The sequence below is a fragment of the Giraffa tippelskirchi genome, chromosome 7 (assembly GCF_054371585.1).
Source record: "Giraffa tippelskirchi isolate mGirTip1 chromosome 7, T2T-mGirTip1v1.2.pri, whole genome shotgun sequence".
NCBI classification, from domain to species: Eukaryota; Metazoa; Chordata; class Mammalia; order Artiodactyla; family Giraffidae; genus Giraffa; species Giraffa tippelskirchi.
The window spans coordinates 14,319,553-14,342,722 of NC_137281.1; the positions used below are offsets into that span (position 1 = coordinate 14,319,553).

The 23,170-nt window shown below is 46.1% G+C and overlaps 1 protein-coding gene and 1 long non-coding RNA gene across 3 annotated transcripts in view; one reads left to right on the plus strand and one right to left on the minus strand.

Annotated features, from left to right (window-relative positions):
- The window catches only part of RYR1 (ryanodine receptor 1), a 127,422-nt gene that overhangs the window by 23,545 nt on the left and 80,707 nt on the right, over positions 1 to 23,170 (minus strand). For both annotated transcript variants that reach the window (XM_081516526.1, XM_081516527.1), the window contains 13 exons: positions 22,881 to 22,932; positions 22,672 to 22,740; positions 21,010 to 21,109; positions 20,583 to 20,662; positions 20,414 to 20,490; positions 19,400 to 19,473; positions 18,747 to 18,764; positions 17,584 to 17,664; positions 13,504 to 13,592; positions 13,281 to 13,409; positions 13,092 to 13,196; positions 10,224 to 10,305; positions 7,681 to 7,868 (listed from right to left, as the gene is read on the minus strand). In XM_081516526.1, the coding sequence (XP_081372652.1) occupies positions 7,681 to 7,868; positions 10,224 to 10,305; positions 13,092 to 13,196; positions 13,281 to 13,409; positions 13,504 to 13,592; positions 17,584 to 17,664; positions 18,747 to 18,764; positions 19,400 to 19,473; positions 20,414 to 20,490; positions 20,583 to 20,662; positions 21,010 to 21,109; positions 22,672 to 22,740; positions 22,881 to 22,932 (1,144 nt within the window). The remainder of the gene's footprint in view (positions 1 to 7,680; positions 7,869 to 10,223; positions 10,306 to 13,091; positions 13,197 to 13,280; positions 13,410 to 13,503; positions 13,593 to 17,583; positions 17,665 to 18,746; positions 18,765 to 19,399; positions 19,474 to 20,413; positions 20,491 to 20,582; positions 20,663 to 21,009; positions 21,110 to 22,671; positions 22,741 to 22,880; positions 22,933 to 23,170) is intronic.
- Positions 18,386 to 19,955, plus strand: LOC145515639 (uncharacterized). Its single transcript, XR_014060954.1, has 2 exons — positions 18,386 to 18,533; positions 19,537 to 19,955. It is a non-coding gene; the product is annotated as an uncharacterized LOC145515639 (long non-coding RNA).

A 23,170-nucleotide genomic window follows, 5' to 3' on the forward strand; every position in this document is an offset into this window, starting at 1 on the left:
CAAAATAGTGCCAAGAATAAATTAGTAGCCTGAGATATGTTTTCACCCACCAGGAAGGGCTTTCCAAACTGTAGTAGATGTTTTGGAATCTGCCAAGTACTTATCACTGGAGATGTGTTTTGCAAACTGTCAAGAACTCTGTCAACCATGAAGAGCTTGGGAAACCCTAAAATAATTCTGTATGTTTTTCAGTGCAGATTTACATATGAAAGAAAATGCAGAAATAAATGTCTGGAGTTTGAACACCAAGAGGATAACTGTGGTAGCCTTTGAAGAGGTGTGATGAGAAATGGGCTGGAGATAAGGATCAAAGGTAACCTCAACCATAGCTATAGGTTCTGAATTTCTTTACAAAAGGAATGTACCCCTGTATTACCTATTTTGTTTAAAATTAATAAAAATATTTTAAATGATTTTCTACATAAAAATCAAGTCAGACTTCCCTGGTGGTCTAGTGGTTGAGAATCTGCCTGCCAATGCAGGAAACATGAGTTCAAACCCTGGTCCAGGAAGATCCACTTGCCATGGGGCACCTAAGCCTGTGTGCCACAACTACTGAGCCTGAGTGCTGCAGTTACTGAATCCTGCATGCTCTAGGACCCATGAGCCACAACTAATGTGTTGCAGCTACTGAAGCCCATGGGCCTAGAGCCTGTGCTCTGCAACAAGAGAAGCCACTGCAATGAGAAGCCCTTGGATGGAAACTAGAGAGCAGCCCCCGCTCACTGCAACTAAAGAAAGCACAGCAATGAAGACCCAGTGCAGCCAAAACACTAAATTTAATTTAAAAAATAAGTTTTATGCATGCCCAAACTCCTCCCCTCCCAAAAACAAATAAACAATCAAGCCATCATAAGCAAAGGCAAAAGACAAATGATGAACTAAGAAAAAGAAGTACACCTCATATCACTAGCAGAGTTATAAGCAGCCCAATAGATAAAGAGCTCCTAGAAATCAAGAAGAAAACTGCCAACATCCCAGTAGAAGAGTAAGCCAAGGACATAGTCAGTTCACTGAACAAGTAATACGAAAGAAGTGACGTGTGCGTGATAAGTCACTTCAGTCGTGTCTGACTCTGTGACCCTATGGGCCATAGCCCACTAGGATCCTCTGTCCGTGGGAGTCTCCAGACAAGAATACTGGAGTAGGTTGCCATGCCTTCCTCCAGGGGATCTTCCTGAGCCAGGGATTGAACCTGCATCTCTTACATCTCCTGCATTGGCAGGCAGGTTCTTTACCACTAGTGCCACCTGGGAAGCCCGAAGTAATGTGTAAAGATGCTTCACTGCACTCATAACAGGATAAATGTGACTTAAAACTGCATGGCACTACCCTTTTTCACCTATCAGATTGGCAAAAATCCAAATATTTGGCAAATGTGGTCTGGTGGTGAGGCTGTGGGGAAACAGGCAGCCTCACATGTTGCTTATGAGAAGGAAAAACAGAGGGCAAAATGTGTCCAAATGACAAATGCATTTACCGTTTAACCCAGCAATCCCACTTTTGGAAGTCTATCTTCAGATATAACTGTACATACAAAATGATGTACGTACAAATTGTTCTAGTCAGCATTGCTAGTGGCCCATAAGGAGCCTTCCTCAACACACTTACTTCCATCTGCTAGAAACCTGTGGTACAAATTTACAATATCTGTGCTATAAATTGGCAGCTTTGTACAGTGCACAGCTTGTACAACTATGCATGGCAGCCCTAATGAGAGCATGTGTTGTAATGGCAAAAGACTGGGCACAAAGCAAGTGTCCATCAACTGGGAATAATCAGGGACTTCCCTGGTAGTCCAGTGGTTAAGACTCTGTGCTTCCAATGCAGGGGGCATGGGTTGGATCCCTGGTTAGGGGACTAAGATCCCAATGCCTCGAAGCATGGCCAAAAAAAATAAATAGGTAAGTAAAAATACCAATAAGAATAATAAATTATTTTTGAAGAAAAATAGGAAATTATCAAATAAACCATAATATACATGCAAAGTGGAATACTGGACACCTATAAAAAATAATCAGGACACTCCCTGTATCTTTAGAATATATTGCAGGACTTCCTTGATGGTCCAGTGGATAAGACTCCGCCTGCCAATGCAAGGGACATAGGTTCAGTCCCTGGTCCCAGAGGATTCCACAGACCACAGAGCAACTAACCCTGTGGCCACAAGTACTGAGCCCACATGCCCTAGAGCCCATGCTCCACAACAAGAGAAGCCATTGCAATGAGAAGCACACGTACCACAACTAGAGAGTAGCCCCCACGACCGGCAAAAAGACTGTGCAACAACGGAGACCCAGAACAGCCAAAATAAATAAAATTACAAAAAATAACAGACGGCTGAATAATATTTCATTGCGTGTGTACACACACCACCTTCTTTTTTTTGTAGTACTTCTACTTTGTTTTATTTTAAATTTATTAATTTTTTAATTGAAGGATAACTGCTTTGCAGAATTGTGTTGGTTTCTGCCAAACACCAACATGAATCAACCATAGGTATACATATGTCCCCTCACACACCACCTTCTTTATCCATTCACCCATTGACAGATACTTAGCCTGTTTCCACACCTTGGCTATTGTGAATAATACTGTGATGAACATGAGAGTGTAAACATCTCTTTGAGATAATAGTTTCATTTCCTTTGGACAGATATCCAGAAGTGGGATTGCAGGGTCATATGGTAGTTCTAGTTTTAATTTCTTGAGGAATCCTCTATTCTGTTTTCCATAGTACAGCCGTTTACATTCCCACCACCAATGGTCAAAGGTTCCCTTTGCTCTACATCCATGCCACACTTGTTAGCGCTCTCTCTCTCTTTTTTTTATAATAGCCATCCTAACAGGTGTGAGGTGATATCTCATTGTGGTTTTTTTGATTTGCATTTTCCCGATGATAAGTGATATTGAGCACATTTTCATGTACCTGTTGGCCATTTGTATGCCTCCTTTAAAAAATGTCTATTCAGGTCCTTTGCTCATTTTTAAATAGATTTATTGATTTTATTTCAGTGGAGTTATCATGAACATTTTGTGTGCACTGGATATCAACCCCTTATCACATGTGTGGTTGGCAAATATTCCTCCCATTCTGTAAGTTGCTTTTTTATTTTGTGGATAGTTTCCTTTGCTGAGTAGAGTCATTTTAAAATAATAAATGATGCAGGGAACTTCCCTGGCAGTGCAGTGGTTAGACTCCATGCTTCCACTGCATGGAATGACATGACTTTAGCTCCTGCATAATGCTTTCTGGTTCTCTTGCAGCCCTCCCCACTCAGACTCTCGCTGAAAACCTGCTGGTTGAGAGAGTAGGGCTGGGACTCCCCAGAGCAGGCCTGGCATTCAGGAGGTGCTCATTGACTATCTATTGAGCTAGTAAATGGATGACCCTGGAGGCGGTGTACTTTGGAGTCAGACTGCCTAAATTCTAATCTAATTAGTTGTGTGACCTTAAACAGAGCACTTCTACCTCCTCGTGCCTCAGTTTCCACTTCTGTAAAATGGGAATAAAAAATAGTCCTTAGTACCTCATGGTTGCTGTAAATTACCATTCATTTACACATAGGACCTGGCACAGAGTGAGAACATGATACATATTAGCTCTTCTTCCTAAAGTTTAGGGATAGCAATGTAGTTATGACTTCATCTTCCATTGAAGGGGGAGCAGGTTTGATCCCTGTTCAAGGAGCGAAGATCCCACATGTCTTGGGACCAAAAACCCAAAACATAGAAAAAAAGAAACAATATTGTAACAAATTCAATAAAGACTTTTAAAATGGTATACATTTAAAAATCCTAAAAAAAAAAGAATCTGTGAGGGACTGCCAGGGAAGGTAGGGGTCCCAGGGGTGGGTGGCACAGATGCCCAGGGAAGCAGGCATTGCTAGGGGTGGGGGAGGAAATGGCCAACTGTGGCAAATGCTGTCAAGATGACAAGTCAGAGGAGAGATGTAGGGTGGAGAGATCCCTGATGATCTTAGTTGCTGCAGTTTCAGGAGAGTGACAGGGACAGAAGCCAGCAAACCCCAAATGAGGGAAGGAGTGGGAGGTGAGAAAGGAGTGAGCAAGTGTAGACAGCTTTTGGGAGGCGTGGCTGAGAAGTGGGGAGACAGAGAGGCAGGGAGGCTCTCGGAGGACAACTGGGAGGCATGGGGCACTTTATACTTAATTTGGGTGACCCTGGGCTTATTTAAATGCTGATGGAGAGCAGCAATTGCAGCCCCTAGAATAAAATAAGAAGCCATAGGTCTATACTGATATAAATGAATGAACAAATGCATAAACAAACAAGTAAATGGAGGAGAAAGGAAAAACTCTTCCTTACAGTAAAATGGTACCTAATCTGCACAGAAAAGGGAATCTTCTTACACTGTTGATGGGAATGTAAATTGGTGTGGACCGTATGGAGGTTCCTTAAAAAAACTAAAAATAAAATCACTATATAATCCAGCAATCCCACTCCTGGGCATATACCCAGACAAAACACTAATTCACAAAGATATATGCACCCCAGTGTTCATAGCAGCACTGTTTATAACAGCCAAGCCATGGAAGCAACCTAAATGTCCATCAGCTGATGAATGGACAATCCCAGTGGTACGGGGACTTCCCTGGTGGTCCAGTGGTTAAGAACCTGCCTGCCAATGCAGGAGACATGGATTCAGTCCCTGATCTGGGGAGATTCCACATGCCTCAGAGCAACTAAGCTTGTGCACCACAACTGCTGAGCCTGCATGCTCTGGAACCCATGCTCCACAACAAGAGAAGGCACCACAATGAGAATGTGTTGTCCCACACGTGGCAACAAAGAGTAGCCCCTGCTCGCAAATAGAGAAAGCCCATATGCAGCAGTGAAGACCCAGCGCAGCCATAAATAAAGACATAAAAAGAAGATGCGGCACATGTATACAATGGAATACTACTAAGCCATAAAAATTAATGAAATAATGACTTTGCAGCTACATAGATGGACCTAGAGATTATCATGCTAAGCAAAGGAAGTCATAAAGAGAAAGACAAATACCATACAATATCACTTATATGTGGAATCTAAAATATGACACAAATGAACATATCTACAAAACAGAAACAGACTCACAGACATAGAGAAGAGACTTGTGGTTGCCAAGAGGGGGTGTGGGGGAGGATAGGATTGGGAGCGTGAGATTAGCAGATACAAACTATTACATATAGAATGGATAAACAACAAGGTCCTACTGTATAGCACAGGGAACTATATTCAATATCCTGTGCTACTCCATAATTAAAAAGAATATATATATGTAAAACTGAATCACTTTGCAGTACAGTGGAAATGAACAGAACATTGTAAATCAACTATATTGCAATACACATTTTCTAAAAGGTATCTAATTCCCAGGTGGCACTAGTGGTTAAGAATCTGCCTGCCAATTCAAGAGACACAAGAGATGTGGATTTGATCCCTGGGTCAGGAAGATGCCCTGGAGTAGGAAATGGCAACCCACTCCAGTATTCTTGCCTGTAAAATTCCATGGACAGAGGAGCCTGGCAGGCTACAGTCCCTGGGGTCGCAAAGAGTCGGACATGACTGGGCACACACACACGATAAAGGTAAAGGATATCAGAAAATTAGAAAACTACCATTTATCAACTGCCAGAGTAATGATCATTTGACATAAGCATTTCTGATGGATGCCAACCTGAGAGGGTGTGCAGGATATTTACATAGTCTCAAAGCACATCCTCACAAGATAGCAAGGGGAACGATAGCATCATTACAGTGGAAACCCCGGTAAACACCTTCACCAAGTGAGCCGAGCTAACACAAACTGAAATGTGAAGAACTAATAGCACGTACCTCCTGATATGATACACCAAGAAGGACATAGTGCTTCTCTCATATTCCTGTCAAAGTCTATAACCTCAGTCAAATCACAAGGAAAACTCAGACAAGCCCACACTAAGAGCCTTCCTATAAAACAACTGGCCTCTATTTTTCAAAAATGTCAAGCTCATAAGAGGCAAAGACAAACCAAGGAAGGGTTCTGGATTGAAGAGGGCTAAAGAGACAGGCATCACCAATGTAATGAACACGAACTTGGGCAAACTCCAGGAGATGGTGAGGGACAGGGAGGCCTGGCATGCTGCAGTCCACGGGGTCTCAAAGAGTCGGACACGACTGAGAAACTGAACAACAACAGACAAGATGCCTAAATTCAATCCCTGATCCTAGACTGGATCCCTAACAAGGGAAAAAAATTCCTTCAAGAGTAAAAATTGAATGAAATCTGTAGATAGCAGCATTGTGTCAAACTTAATTTCCTGATTTGCATAAATGTTTTGTGGTTATGTAAGGGAATGAACTCATTCTCATTACCTGAAGTATTTAGAGGTAAAGGAGAATCATGACAGGGCAAATGAGGTAAAAGGTTAACATACTGGCAATCTGGGTGAAACGGTATGCAGAAATTTTATGTAATGTTCTTGGCAACTTCTCCATAAGCCTGAAGATATTTGAAACAAAAAAGAGAAAATAGTGATGGAAAAGATCTGACAGTAATAATAGAAACAATAACAGGTAGTAGCTCCTGCATTCTGTGTTCCAGGCACTGTCCGCTGTTCACCCACTGCCCACTCTCACAGCAGTCCTTTGAAACAGTTAATGTTATTATCTTAGCCCCATTTCACAGATGAGAAGCCTGAGGCTCAGAGCAGATGAGTGACTTACCTGGGGTAGAAAGCATGGCAAAGCCAGGTGAGTGGACTCCTGGATAAAGCTGGTTCCTGCACCTCCCTCCTAACAGTCTCAGTATTTAAATCTGCAGTGGTCATTAGTGACTGCCTCTCCCATTAGTCTATAAGCCCCATGAAGGCAGGGCTGTGTCTGTCTCAGTCATTGCTCTGTCCATGGTCATGGTACCAGCACAGGGCTCAATGCGGAGGAGAAACCCAATGGATGTTTATCAACTGAATAACTGATCTCTATTTATAATAATGATAAAATTATGACTATTAATAATGATAATAGAAATACTGCTTCTTATTTGTATTAATGCATTTCATCTTCAAAACAACTCCAAGGAGGACTTCCCTGGCAGTTCAGTGGTTAAAATTCCCTGCTTCCAATGTAGCAGGGGAGGTTCAATCCCTGGTTAGTGGACTGAGAGCCCACATGCTGCTCAGCCAAAACAAAACCAAAAACCCAAGGGTTTCCCTGGTAGCTCAGTGGTAAAGAATCTGCCTGCTAATGCAGGAGACATGGGTTCAATCCCTGGTCTGGGAAGACCCCACATGCCACAGAGCAACTAAGTCCGTGTGTCACAACTATTGAGCCTGTGCTCTAGAGCCGGGGAGCCACAACTACTGAAGCCCACACACCCCAGAGCCTGTGCTCCACAAGAGAAAGCACCACAATGAGAAGCCCACACACCTCAACTAGAGAGCAGCTCCTGCTCGCCTGAACTAGAGGAAAGCTGGTGCAGCAACGAAGACCCAGCACAGCTAAAAAATGTTCTTAAATAAATGAAATTATAAAAGAAAAAAAACACCAAAAAAACCCTCCAAGGATGGTTTTATTCCCATTTTACAGATAAAGAAGTGGAGGCGCCCAGAGGAGTCTCTTGACCAAAGCAGGCAAGCCAGGCAGGTGCATAAGTGGCGTTTGGCATTCCCACCCACCCACCTCCCAGTACCCACCTTCTGGAAGTCCTTCTTGGAGATGAGACCACGGGGATCAGTGACATAGTCCTGGAAGGCGTCAGAGCCCACGATGTCCTTGAGTTTCAGGAACATGTCAAAGAACTTGAGGATCATCTCCACGTTGGATGAGGATTCCACAAGCATGTCCACCATCTGCCGGGCAATCATGCCGTTCACCACGTTCCCTGCAGGCAGCCCCTGGTCAGTGTGGCCCCAAACCACCTCCTCTCTGGATCCCCATGTGGCCTGCCTCTGTCTCCAGCTCAGGAGCTGCCAGGATGCCCTGTGCTGGTGGAACTTCCCTGCCAGCTCTGACACCTCTCCCAAAGGGTCACTTCCTGCTCTGCAACAGCATCAGGTGTGAACCTGGCTGATCTTGTCTTTGTCCTCCTCGCCCTATCGCTGGAGGAGTCATCAATAAAGATAACAATGGCATCAGCTAACAGCAGGTCCCAGATGCCATGGCAATGGCTACATTGACATGACCTCATCTTTGTAAGGAACATGTGTCCCTATTCATTTGTAGAGATGAGGAAAAAGACTCAGAGAGTCCCACACTCAGGGTTCCATAGCCAGTGAGGTGGTGGGGCAGACTTGAACCCAGAAAGGCGAGACCTCAGAGCTCACACACCTAAGTCTTTCCCAAGTCCATAGGGGCAAGGGAGGTCCATAGAAGACTGAGGTAGGCTGAAAGGCAGACAACAGGGAGAGGTGGAGACTGTGGTAAACTGGGACACCACACTCCCCGCCCAAAGCAAACTGGCTCCAGCTTCTTTTTAAACAGAATTTTACTTTTATTTATTTATTGGCCACACCACATGGCTTGCAGGATCCAAGACCAGGGATTGAACCTGGGCCATGCCTGTGAAACTGCCAAGTCCTAACCACTGGACTACCAGGAAATTCCCCAAACTGGCTCCAGCTTCCTTTTGGACCTTTCAATTTTCATATAATTGCAAATATATTAATGCATGAAGTTTCCAAGGGTACAAGGGAACTTCATGTAGTCCAGATTCATCAATGGCTTACATTTTGCCATGTTTGCTTTATAATACCTCTCCCTCTATTTTTTTCACTGAATCATTAAGGAGTAAGCTGCAGACATGAGGCATTTTACCCCAAACATTTCCACATATATGTTCTAAATGATGAGGACATTCTCTTATCTAATTGTAGCGCTGTCATCAACATCAGATTGAATATTGATATGATTTTGTTATTTAATCCAATTCAGCTGAGTTTTGCCGTGTGAAAATGTAGACCCTGGTCACTGAGCCTTTCAATTTTTCAAATACAAAATATTTAAAGGGATTTCTGTTTTTAAATTTGATTTTGTAAATTTAAATTTCTATTTATGATTTATTTATTTATTTTTGCTGCATCATGCACCGCATGTGGGACCCTAGTTCCCTCACCAAGGATCAAACTTGTATCCCCTGCACTGGAAGCACAGAGTCTTAACCACTGAACCACCAGGGAAGTCCCTAAATCTGATTTTTAAAAGCCAATGACTAGTTAGCAAAAATTTAAGACATTGTAGGAGGATTATTCATTGCCAAACGGTTTGTCATAGCAAAATATTTTTTAAAAACCTTGAATGTGGAACTTCCCTGATGGCACAGTGTATGGGAGTCCCCCTGCCAGTGCAGGGGACGCAGGTTTGATCCCTGGTCTGGGAGGACTCCACATGCTGGGGAGCAACTAAGCCCATGCACCCCAACTACTGAGCCCGCACTCTAGAGTCTGGGAGCCACAACCACTGAGCCTGTGTGCTCCAACTACTGACCCACACGCACCAGAGCCGCACACTGCAACTACTGAGCCCACGAGCTGCAACTACTGAAGCCCGTGTGCCTAGAGCCTCTGCTCTGCAATAAGAGAAGCCACCACAATGAAAAGCCCATGCACTGCAATGAAGAGTAGCCCCTACTCGCTGCAATTAGAGAAAGCTGTGTGCAGCAATGACGACTCAGTGCAACCAAAAATAAATAAATAATAAATAAACACATTAAAAAAAAAAAACCAAACCCTGAATCTCCATTGATAGGGTTGTGGTTAAATGAATCACTGTATCACAACACAACTGGTAATATGCAGCCATATAAAAGAATGAGGATGCTGTTATGAACCTCTATAGAAAAAGTCTTTGTCTACAAGTTAAATTATTTTATTAATTAGTAATAAATTATGGTTGTTTTAAGTCACTACATTTTAGGGATACTTGTTAGGCAGCAAGAACTAATTGACACATTCAGCAAATAAATAACAATTCAGGGCAGACATTTTAAAAAGTGTCCTGGCCACCCACCTAATTAAAATTTCTCTGGGAAATCAATAAATTATCATATGTACATAGGACCTGGCACATAATAAGTGCTCAATAAGTGTTTGGAGAACTTATTACAGCGGCTTAAATGCATTGACCCTGACATGATGTCAGAAGGGGTTGAAGCTTAGGTTCTCCTGGGTCTCAGAGGGCCATTCTCGAGCTTGTCTGCACCTTGGTACCCTCCACTTAACCCCAGCCACTGGGCATTTACCTTCTAGTAGTGACAGCAACATCACCACCATGTCCTTCTGCAGATCCAGCAGCTCCTTCAACAGCTCGATTTGGCTTGAGTCCTAGGGACCCCACATCCCAGCTACGTGAGGGTTCTTTTTGGCAGAGATGACTCTCCCACCTCCAGCTGCTTTCACCCACCCAGAAGGGCCTAAGACCACTTTTCTTCCTCCATCTTACCTCCGAGGGGACCCGAGTCCAGACATGTTCCTCGGAAGCAGGGCAAAGGGCAGAGAGACAAGATTGTGGGGGTGGGGTCGACACTTCAGGGAAAGTGAGCCCAAGGGGGGATGTGTAGTGGCAAGGGCTGGTTGACAAGGAGGGCTGGAAGGAGTATGGGGCTGAGAACAGATGCTTGGGACCAAGAGAGACAGAGACAGACAGGAGCAAATACTGGAACACTGACACAGATCTGGGAAGGGATGAGAGTTCAGCACTGCACCTGGCCTATGGTAGGAGGTTGACCCATGTTTGTTGAATGAATGTGTGATGAAAAAAGTGAGACTCAGGGTTCAGGAAGAAGGCTGCAGGACACAGCTACAGGCTCTCTGGTAAGCCTTTTGAGAAAAATGTGGGGACACTTTGCTTCTCCTGTAATAGTGTCTCATGGAGGGCCCACAGAAGTCTCCAACATGATCAAAGTTCTGCCTCTTGGTCCCTATTTGTATGAGGCTGAACTACATAAAATTGCCAATATTCAGGCATGTCTCACCAACAAAGTGGTAATTTCATATGGTTCTACCTAATAAAATGGAAGAAGGGTAAGGGTACCAGGTAAATGGGATGTAAAGTTCCTTGCTAGTTGTAAGGCTTGATGTAAGGCTACCCCATGCTAGTTCTTGAGTTGCTAATTCTCATCCTAAAGTGCGTGCATGCATGCTAAATTGCTTAAGTCCTGTCTGACTCTGTGCAACCTTATGGACCATAGCCACAAGGCTCCTCTGTCCATGGGATTCTCCAAGCAAGAATACTGGAGTGGGTTGCCATTTCCTTCTCCAGGGGATCTTGCTGACCCAGGGATCAAACTCGCATCTCTTATGTCTACTTTTCATTGGCAGGCAGGTTCTTTACCACTAGTGCCACCTGGGAAAAAGCCCTCTAATCTTAACACTTTCCCATGATTCCAAAGCTCTGCGTTCTGACTCAAAGATTCCAACATTCCAGGATCTCACATCCTGGTGAGTGCCTGTGGTGTGTGCCTCCCCAAGACACAGCTACTTAACTGATTCAACAAGCCTGCTCTCAGAGAATATAGGACTAAACCCACCTTCCTGGTTCTAGGGGTGGGTATTGGACCAGGTTTGGCCAATCAGAGCTTTCTTTTCCCTGATCAGGGTGATTGGTTCAGGAATGGACATGTGACCCTGTAGTCCAATAAGAGAGTATGGCAAGTCTTTTCTCGGAACTAAAGAGGGGTTCTTTTCCCTCTGAAGCTGTTAGAGGGGCTCACGGAAGCCCGGGACACCATTCTTCCCAGCCCCCGGGAAGTGCTTGCTTTATAATGAAGCCAGAGAGGAGACAGACATTTCTACTAACAGCCTTCTAAACCCTGGATATGATCTGATCTGTGATGTGAGCTGATAAATTTTTCTTCTTTTTTTTTTTGTAAGCCACCACTTTGCATTGGATTTCTAGCTTTTGCAATTTAACTTAGGCTATGGCTGATGAACTAATTCTGTAAGATTTGGAAATCTCCACAAAGATACCAGTGTTCTCTAGAATTTTAAGATTACAACAGCTTGACTTCAACTCACTCACACTGAGAAACTGCGTAGTTAAATTCAACTCCTTTCAAAAGGTCAGATGTCACCAGACAGGGTTTCTGCCAGCCCCTGTTGGCGCCTTTGAGTAAATTAGAAAAAGCTTCCCTTCCTCAATGCTCTTCCTGTTGGGAAATTATAAAACACAGAATATTGCCACCTGCTGGAAAACTACTGGAATAAACACATCGACGTATTTACGTAGGATATCTAGGTTCTGGATGGTGCCCTTTCAGATGCTGAGTCCTCCTGCAGCGCATTTGGCAGCCTTGAAATATGTTGAACTGAACTGAACTGATCTAGGTTCTGGATGGTGCCCTTTCGGATGCTGAGCCCTCCTGCAGCGCATTTGGCAGCCTTGAAATATGTTGAACTGAACTGAACTGATCTAGGTTCTGGATAATGCCCTTTCAGACGCTGAGCCCTCCTGCGGCACATTTGGCAGCCTTGAAATATGTTTACAAGACAGAAGCAGAGCAAACGGACAAGGTGTTTGTGAGACATTGACAAGACTGCAAAGGGGTGGGGTGGTGGGGCAAAGGGAGCATGAAGATGCTAGAGATGGGGCTCGACAGGGACCTTACATCATGGATGCCCTGGATAGGAGTCATCTGCCGCAAGCAGAATAAAAAAGCAAAACACTCCTTCAGCCTCAGGCCCAGATCTAGAAGCCAACCCTTTTCCTATCCCCATCAGTCAATTTCCCACCCCAGGATTCCCAGCGGGTTCCAGACTGGTTGCATCTTCCTTCTGGATGGGCTTTCTGCATGACGCCTCCTCCCCTCCACCGTCTGTCGGCTGACTATCCATCCGATTGGTGTGAATACCAACCAACCATAGAGGAGTTCTGGGCCAGAGGGGGCGGGGCCCAAACGCATACCAATGGAACTATAGATGGATAACCAGCCGATTGGCGGTGGAGGGGAGGAGGCGGGGTCAGGCAGGAAGCCAATCCAGAAAAAAGATGGGACCGGTCCGGAACCCGCCGGGAACCCTGGGGTGGGAAACTGACTGAGGGGCAAAACTTGTAAACGTGCCAGTTAGGGGATGTCCGGAGGCAGTAGGATGAAGAACAGAGGGGCCCGAACCTGAGCGAGCTTCATCATCATGTGGGCAAACACGTGCAGGAATCCCACCACGGCGTCCCAGAGGCGGCTGTGCGCTAGACTCTGCTGGTTCCCGGTGCAGGGGCCCTGGGGGGCAAAGGTTCTACGTGAGCACCAGGTAGGGCGAGGGATGCGAGACTGCCCCGCCTCGCCCCAGCGAGCGAATCCTACCTGGATGTACTCGGTGAGGCTGTTGAACACCTGTTTAGCCACCGACATTGCCTTGGAAAAGTTCCTCTTGCCTTGCTCCTCAATCACATCCTTGCCGGAGTAGTACCAGTAGAAGTCGCTGATGGACTCCTGGCGGGTAGACGCAGTGTGAGCGGCTGCTGGGGCCAGCTATGGCCCAACAGTCCCCGGCCCAGGTCACACCTGGACGGCCTCACAGCCTCACCTGCAGCCGCAGCAGGTAGTCCACAGTACAGATGATGATGTTAATAGTGGTTGTATTCCCTGTCTGTGTCCGTAGGTAATTTTGGAAATCTAGGGAGATAAAAAGTCATTCATTCAGCCATTGAGCTCGAGGAGATGGACACGTGCTAGAGGAGATGGACAGTGGGTCCTTTATTCATTTATGCAATAAGTATTTACTGAGTGCCTATTGTATGTCAGAAAGCATATAATCATTCGTTTCTTTAATAACTCTTTATCAGTACCTACTATGTGTTAGAGGAAGATGGAGGATCATTTATCCATTTTGTGTAATAAATATTTATTGCGGGCCTACTATGTGCCAATGTAGTGGAAGGTCAAACATTTATTCATTTTCCCCCCAAAATATTTACTGAGCATCTATAATACAGCAGGGGGAAATGAAGATTCAACCTTTAGTCATTCACAAGGTTTTTTTTTACTGAATACCTACTATGTGCTGGAGAGATGGAAGATTGGTTATTTATTCACTCATTTCTCAAAAAAAATTTATTGCACACCTACTGAGAACCAGAGGAGATAAGCATCTGTCATTTATTTGTTCATTTAGTCAATATATATTTATTGAGCACATACTATATGCTAATAATAGATGAAGGTTGGTCATTTATACTTTGGTACTATAAATTTACTGAGCATTTACTCTGTGCCAGGCACTGTTCAGGGCTTCCCAGGTGGCACTAGTGGTAAAGAACCCGCTTGTAACGCAGGAAACACAGGAGACTCAAGTTCGATCCCTAGGTTGGGAAGGTCCCCTGGAGGAGGGCAGGGCAACCTACTCCAGTATTCTTGCCTGGAGAATCCCATGGACAGAGGAGCCTGGAAGGTTACAGTCCATAGGGTTGCAAAGAGCTGGGCATGATAGGAGCGACAGAGCACCAAATGTAGGCACTGTTCAAGGCCCTGGGGATACAGGAGTAAAAGAAAACAAAGTCTCTGCCCTTGTGAAGTTTCTATTGTCATGTAGTAATTTTTCAATCTTTTCTAACTGCAACCCACAGTAGGAAATACAGCACACATTTATATTGAGGTCCAGGAGGGGTGTCTAATCTGACATTACACCCACATTTACCTGAACCAGTAGTTTCACATGCCCTTACTATGTGCCATGTGTGCATGCATGCTGTCACTTCAGTCATGTCTAATTCTTTGTGACCCAATGGACTGTAGCTCACCAGGCTCCTCCCTCCACGGGATTCTCCAGGCAAGAATAGTGGAGTGGGTTGCCGAGCCCACCTCCAGGGGATCTTCCCAACCCAGGCATCAAACTCTAGTCTCCTGAGTTTCCTGCATTGCAAGCAGGTTCTTTACCACTAGCACCACCTGGAAACCTCAGTATGTGCCATGCATTCTGCTATTTTGTGTCCTGTACTAGTTAACTGGAAAAAATTCTGATCTCAATGCACTAAATGTATATTCTTAACCTCCCAACCTTGATTGCACATTAGAGCCACCTGGAGAATTTAAAAACTCCCAATGCTCATACCTCATCCCAGACCAATTAAATTAGAATATCTGGGGTGAAAACTGGGCATTAGTGTCTTGCAAAGCTCCCCAGGCATACCAATGTGCAATTAGAAATGAGAACCTCTGCAATAAACTTGATTCACGACCATCTAGCAAGTCGGTTCCCACTATTTGAAAAATGTTGTTCTATGGCAGAAAGCTTATAATTTGAGCTGAGTGATGGCTACTTGGGGGCTTATTAAACCATTCTCCCATCTTCAGTGTGTGGTTGAGAAGTTCTGGAATGATTATGATGATCAGGGTTGTGATGGAAGAAGCTCAGGGGGTTGGAGGAGCCCAGAGGAGATGCCTGACCCAGACTGGGTGGTCACGGAGGGCTTCATGGAGGAGAGGACCTCTGAGCTATGACCTGAAAGATGAGTAGGAGTTGGCTGCTCAAATTCCTCACTGTGTGACCTCTCTCTGCGGCAGACTGTGCCTTGGTTTTCCCATATGTAACATGGTAGTCACAATAGACCTACTTTATAGAGCTGTCCTGAGATTTTAATGTGTTAACATATATAATGAATTTAGAACGCTGCTCAGTTTTAAATTTAGAACTGGTATGTAAGTGCTCAATAAACAACAGCTTGTGGAATCTTAGTTCCCAGACCAGGGCTGGAACCTGCACCCCCGCATTGGAAGTACAGAGTCTTAACCACTGAATCACCAGGGAAGTCCCAACAACAGCTATTCTGAAAGGGCCTTAAAGAGAGTGCTGAGGTTAAGAGCTGCGCTTTGGAGTAGTGGTTCTCAAAGCACCAGTCCAGACTAGCAGAGTCAGCATCTCCCGGAAATCTGTCAGAAATGCAAATTCCTGGGCTCCATCCCAGAACTACTAAATCAAAAACTTGGGATGGGGTCCAAAACTCTATTTTAACAAGGCTTCTAGGTGATTCCTAGGCACACTTGAGTCTGAGAACAACTTCTGTAGACCCATTTGCCAAATGATCAATACATCAGATTATCAAGGCAATGAACACAAACTTCAGTTAAATCCTTTTGATGTTATAGCAATGTGTTGCCCAAGATGGCTTCAACAGCCCCTTGGAATTTTTTTCTCCCCAAGTTTTGCTTCTACTTGACTTCCCTCTAAACACTTCACAATCATTATTTCAATCTGAATGTCCTTTTGCCTGGTTTCACGTGATAGACAAAAAGTATACTCAGACATTCAAGATTTTATAAGCAAATTGATAGGCTTTCCCATCAACCTTGTTTTCTAATTCCTTTTTCTGTGTTCATTTAAATCAGACCATAGCCTAAATGGTTAGCTACAACTCCCTGGCTTTTGTCTGCTCTGAATGGCACTGAACACTCAAGACATGCAAAGCCTCTAAGATTTGAAAGATATTTCAAATATTTATTTGATTAGACTGGTTTGTGAATCCACAAATTTGGGCAGAAGGCTGGATTGCAGATTTGGTGGGAGAAAGAAATTTCACCGAAAGAACATTCTTATTTCCAAAAAGTCACAGACTCAGACGAAAATCATTTTAAATCCCAAAGACTGATTCCACCTTCGTTAAAGAAAGAAAACCTTAGTCACCTGGCACTAAGGTATGTAATAGAACTTGAAGGAAAACTAGCTGTGGACAAAAGAGCTTATAATAATAAAAAACAATGGATCATGGTTTATCCTTTGTTGAAAAGAAAAAAGTGAAAATTAAAGATGTTTACCAGTTACCTTAAAGAATACTAGCCAAGTGGGGTGCAGGTTTTATGGAGGTTGGGTTTAGAATCACTCCCATTCTTGTCATGAAGGTTAAGTTCTGGGCAGTCTGTGGTTTCTTATCACCTGCTAAGTGTTATAACCACAACCTCGAGACTATACGTTTGTCATAGGAAACTGCATTGGGTGCGATGTTTTCTGTTCAGAATTTCAACTGTTCCTTTAACGTTGTACACCGTGTGCCACATGAGGTGTCATTTTCTCACCAGTGATGTATTAACTTGCTGTGTCATCCTTCATCTGGTTATATTGTCTGAACCAGAACAAAAGTTGTGGAAATTCAAACTTGTTTAAGTTAGGCAAGAGAATGTGGGACTTCCTCCTGGCAAAGTATTTTATAAGTAAAATTAATAGGTGATTCATTTAGAAATGCCAGGCAATTTTTCCCTCTGCAGACCCAGAGTTAAAGGAAATCCACTGCATTTACTGAACTTTGGCAGCTGCAGCAAAATGCCTGTGGGACAATGGTATGTGGCTAACTGCTCATGTGTGAAAATTGATTTTTGGCCAAATTGGGTTTTGGCAGATTGCTTTGGGAGAATTGGACTGGTTAGAGGAGGTGAGAGTGAAACAAAGCGGCTGGATTCCTGAAATTCAAGGGAGATTTAGGAAGGTGGGCAGACAGGGCTTGACACTGGCTGAAAGTAAAGAATGAAGGACTATGGGGTCGAGGACACAGCCTGGAAGGGTGGTGAGGTCATCACTGATCAGGGGAGAATGGGACTGGAGGTTAACTCAGGCAGCCCTTCCAGACCCACCCCAGACCTTGGCCGCCTCTCCATCTCACCCTCTTCTCCTCCTCACCATTATTGTGACCCTCGCAGAGCAACTGCAGGAATCGGAACAGGTCCTGGGTGAACTCATCATCTGCCATGACCTTCTCTCCTGGGTGGAAGGGTGGGGGGTGGGGCATGGTCCAGAAGGAGTCAGATGCACGAGGACACCGGAAAGCGTGCACACGGCCCATGCACACTGCACACACATGCAAAAAGCGCAGGTGCACAGGAAGCAGCAGCCACCATTTTAAAGACACTGTGAGGGCCATGGGAATCCATGACACCAGAGGTCCCAACCTCAGAGTCCAGGACATCAGCAGGAGGAGACTGAGGGGCCCTGAGTCATGAGGCTGCGGCCTCAAGTGTCTTTCTACAGTATCAGTGTCTCCTTGATGTCACCACTTGTGTGACATCCAAGAGTGTCTGTCGACCTAGAAGAGGTTTGGGCTGCTGCTACCTCCCTCAGTGGGGGGGCGGTTAATGGATTATGGGGGTTGAAGTCACTTTCACACAAAGGCTCTGTGCAGGAGAGAAATGAGCAGGAGACTCGGTCGAAAGCCAATTGGCTCAGATGTCTTAAAAGCAGCTAATCCAGGAGAAGCAGAGAGGGAGGTGTGTAAACATGGACCAATCAGAAAGGGCATCTGAAAGGAGCCAATCACTGTGGACTATAGGGCCAGGACGAGCGAGGGGAGGCTAGATAGTGAATGTTCGGGCCAACCAGAGCAGGCGCAGAGGAGGCACGCACACCAATCAGAGTGGATGCTTGGGGGCAACCAATCCGGTTGGTGGATGGGAACAGCAGACTCGATCAATCTGGGGTCGCGGGTGCAGAGAGCCGGGTATGTGGGAGTAGGGTTCACCCCACCTCGGGACTGCGAATCTGGGTCTGGAAGTCCAACAACATCCAGCTGGAAAAGGATCTTTACCATCTTCTCTTGCTTCTATTTTACACATGGGGAAACAAGCTTACGTAAAGTAAGTGATTTATTCATAGTCCGGTGCGTTGTTAGTGGCTAATCTGGGACCCGATTCTTGATCGCTGGAGCCCTGATCTCAAGATTTTCCGCTGGCATGGTACCTCCCTCCCCTGGATGTCCCAGATCCTCAGCCACCAGGTGGAGGGGGGCGGTTGGGGGTTAGAAGGCAGGGGTGCCAGCAGCATAGCAAGCAATGGGCTCTGGGAATTACCGTTCTGGCGGTTGATGACTGAGGCAGCCAACAGGATGGGAGGAAGAAGCAGAAGAAAAAGAAGGAAAAAGAAAGACAGAAGGAGACAGAGAGACAGGAAAAAAAACACACAGTGATATGGTCAGGATTGAAGACATAGAGAGAGAAACAACCCATAGAGAGAAAGAGCAAGAAGGAGCAAGGAAGCAAAGAAGAGAACAAGAAGAGGGTGAAAGCAGAATGGAAGAAAGAAGAGGGGAGAGAAAGAGAATGGACAGGTAGAGATGGAGAGGCAGGAGGCAAGGATCAGGGCAGAAAGGTTATACACGTCACAACACAGCAAAGAGGAGACTCAATTAACTCGGATTAGGGACATTAATGAGAGAACAGCAACCCGGGCTGGAGACTTGGGGCATGTGGAGGGTGGGGTCCATGTGGCGACGGGTGAGAGAACACAGAAGGACACCCGGGGGTGGGACCATGGGGAGGGAGACTCTGGAGGAACGGGAGCGGGGCTGGACTGGGACCACTGCAGGGGGAGGGTGGAACCTGAGGATGCTCTTGGGGAGGGAGGGTGTTTTGAGGGGAAGGGAGCTCTGGGCAATGTTGAGGGAGGGGGTAGAGCCTGAAGGAAGGGGATGCCCCAGGGAGAGGGAAGCCCAAAAGGGCCTCACCAGTTCCATCCTCATTCACCATGCCCAGCCCCTCTGCCTTGTTCTGTCTCTCGAAGGCATTGAGATCCAGGACACTGAGGGAAAGAAAGGAAAGGTGGTGAAGATGTGCTTGAGGCCTCTGCCCTCCTCTATTCCAGAGCCTGGCAGCCCTCCCCATGATGGGGGAGGGGGTAGAGAGAGTAAGCTGAAATCAAGAGGAAGCAGAAACTAAGAGTTGATAGAAGCTATGCAGTAGCAGCTGTGGGGTAAGGTGGGGCAAGGATGAAATATATAAAAGCTGAAATCAGAAGGAAACAGAAACCATCAATTAGCAAAAGCTTCAGAGAGGCAGCGAAAGGCAGTCAACCACAAGAAGAGAGCGAAAGCAGACAGCAGTGGAGCCACAGGAACAGGGGACATCGGAAAGAACCCCAAGTCCCTGCTGCCTGAGTGTCCCTTGAAGTCTCAACTACCTTCCAGCTATCTGGATCCTTAACATAATTCATTCTTAAAGTCTGCGGCATTTTGCCTCCTTTATTGTTCCATGTGACTCCTTATAATAAACTTCTTGTTATCTGAGCTGGCCTGAGTGGGTCTCTGTTCCTGGAACCAAGAGAACAGAACTAGAACTGGAGCTGGTACCAGGACTGGGGACTCAGCTTAATGAAAGATGTGCACTAGGGGGGCTTCCCTGGTGGCTCAGTGGGGTGATCCAGTGGTTAATAATCTGCCTGCCAATGCAGGAGACACGGGTTGGATCCCTGACCCAGGAAGGTCCCACATGCCTTGGGGCAACTAAGTCTGTGTGCCACAACTACTGAGCCCACGTGCTCCAGCTACTGGAGCCCACCAGCCCTAGAGCCCCGTGCTCTGCAACAAGAGAAGCCATCACAATAAGACACCCACGCATCGCCCTGGAGAGTAGCCCCTGCTTGTCACAACTAGAGAAATGCTTGTGCAGCAACAAAGACCCAACACAGCCAAAGATAAATAGATAAAATTATTTTTAAAAATAAGATGTGCACTAGAGCCCACCTGCAGGTTTGCATCAGTGCCTGGATACTCTGGAAGAAGCCAACTTCCTTCTTGTCCTTCAGGTAATCCAGCATTTTCTGCAGAAGGGTGGGAGGAGTGGGGGACCTGGGAGTCACATAGGAACCTCCCAGCCCTCTTAGCCCTCCTCCCAAGTCTCTTCACTTGTTACCTGCTGCACATCAGCATTGCCTCCGTTCAGGATGGAGATGCCTAGCTTCAGGGTGGAGGACACCATGGCACCCGTCTCTCCTGGGGGAAATGGGTTGCAGGGGGGCGCCGTGGGGGGCAAATAGTGGTCCGCTCAGTTTAGAATCAGTGTTCTCCACCCACCAGAAAACAGCCACCCCAGGGGGAATGTCAGCGAACTGGGCAGAGGAGTGTGCAAGGGTGTGTGTGCAAGGTTGATCAGAGAAGTGTGCAAGGGTGTGTGGGCAGGGGTGATCAGGATTGAAGGAATTAGTGAGAAACTGCAAGGCAAGAGGGCAAACCACATGCAGGAGGGGTGGGAGGGTGTGCCTGCTGGGTCCAGAGGGGCTGGGTGGGCTGGGGACAGGATGGGTGTATTTTGGGGGGAGCCAAATGCACATGGAAGGCACCTTTGCAGGCGCTGATCATCTGCAGCACCATCTCCGCGGCCCCCCGGTTGTGCAGCCGTGCCTGCTGGTACAGGAGACGCTGCTTCTCCATCTCTTTCTCCTGCAGCAGAGCCCAGCCCACATTGCTGAGTGAATCCAGGCCCACCAGCCCAGCCTTTCCCCCTCACAGCCTTGCCCTCACCCTTGCTCTTCCTGATCTAGCCACATCCCCTGGCTCATTCCTTCAACTGTAAGCTCCTTCTGTCCCCTGGGATTTAGATCTGTGATTTGTCTCCTGCACCGAGCACAGGGCTGGGCCTGGAGTGGTCGTAACGTGGCCCCACACACTTTTAAGGAGTCAATGGATAAAATCCCAGGGATCTGTGAACACGGATGGCGGGGGGAAGGCCTATGTTTATGTTTCCCAGCCTCTGACTAAAATGTAGCATTTCCTTCCATTATAGATGAGGTCATAAATCATGGCAATGTTAGCAGAATCTGTGGTTGTGTCACCCATCAGAATCACAGATGTTTGCATACCATGTTATTTTTTAAGACATCTTGAAATGTCACTTATGTTCATCACCACTTATCAATTACAGTAGCTACTCGATCCACTGTTAGTTCTTGTTATTTGGTAGATTAATAAAGAGGTACAGATATTACTGTATCACAAAATTTTAAAATAATATTTTAGTAACTATTTTAATATGCTTATTTCTTCTGCTATGAATTCATTGTGTACATTTAGATACATTATCCTGAGGGACTTCGCTGGTGGTCCATTGGTTAAGAATACTCCTTGCAATGCAGGGGACATGGGTTCAGTCCCTGGTCACAGAACTAAGATCCCACATGCTGTGGAGCAACTAAGCTCACAGGCCATAACTGAGCCTGAGCCACAACTAGAGAGCCTGGGTGTCACAGCTACTGAGGCCCATGTGCTCTGGGGCCCAAGTGCTTCAACTACTGAGCCACAACTAGAGAGTCCATGCGTTGCAATGAAAGACCCCACGTGACCCAACAAAGATCCCTTGAGCCACAACTAACACACAATGCAGCCAAATAAATATTTCCTAAACATAAATACATGACCCTAAGAAAAGAGTCACCAGATGCCAAAGGGGACCCTGACACAAAAAAGGTTGAGAAACTCGGAGAAATGCTTGCTGATCACCTTAATGAATGAAAGGATGGGCTCATTGCATTTACTACTTTCTCACTGTCTGGCCTTTGCTTATGCTGTGCCCCTACCTGGACAACTTTCCTCTTTTTCTTCAACTGGCACATTTCTTTTATCCTTCTCTGCAGACATCCCTTCCCCTGAGAAGCCCTCCCTGAAGCCCTTCCCCCCAGGCTGGATCAGGTGTATCGCCAGGGTCCCCACGACCCCCTGAACTTCCCTGGCTTCCCCTACCCTGACCCCACTGCTTGTGCCTTCTTCCTGCCGGGACCATTTTGCCTAGCTCCCCTCATCACCACCATGGATACTCGAAGCTGTTATTGTCTGCCTGATGTAGCTGTCTCCCCAGTGGACTGGCTTGGTCACGGCTATGTACCCAACATCACCCAGCCCAGGGCTGGGCCCACAGCATTGCTCTGTGAACACACGCTGAATGAATGGGGGATGATGGAGTCAGGGTCCCCCACCCCTTTCTTCCGGGACTACTTGATCCCACCTACCTCGAAGGAAACCTCAACCTCCTCTTCTTCAGCTTCGCCATTCTCCCCTCCCTCCTCCAGGTGGCAGCTCTGAGGATGGGACATCAGTTAGAGATGATGGTGAACAGAAAAGATACCCCAGTCCAGTCTCAGCCCTTTCAGTGGACAGGCACTGCAGCTGGGGTGGGGGAAGGGAAGGAAATCTGCCCTAGATGGGGGCAGGGCCTCACCTTAGCCATGATATCAGCATACGCTATATACAAGTAATCTTCATCCAGTTTGCTGAGGAAGTAAGTGGGGAGACAGTCAGGACCCAGTATGGAGGAACTCCATCTCATAAACACCTCCAGATTTCCTTTGGAAAGTCCATCTTCCCCATGCTCAGGCTGTGTGGTGCCGATGGGGTAGGCTCTCCATTGCCAGACTGGGCATGTGATCAAGGCTGAGCCAATTGGTACCTTCTATCTGCTTGACTATACAATAAGTAAGAGATGGTAATGTGATCCACGCTGGTCCAATG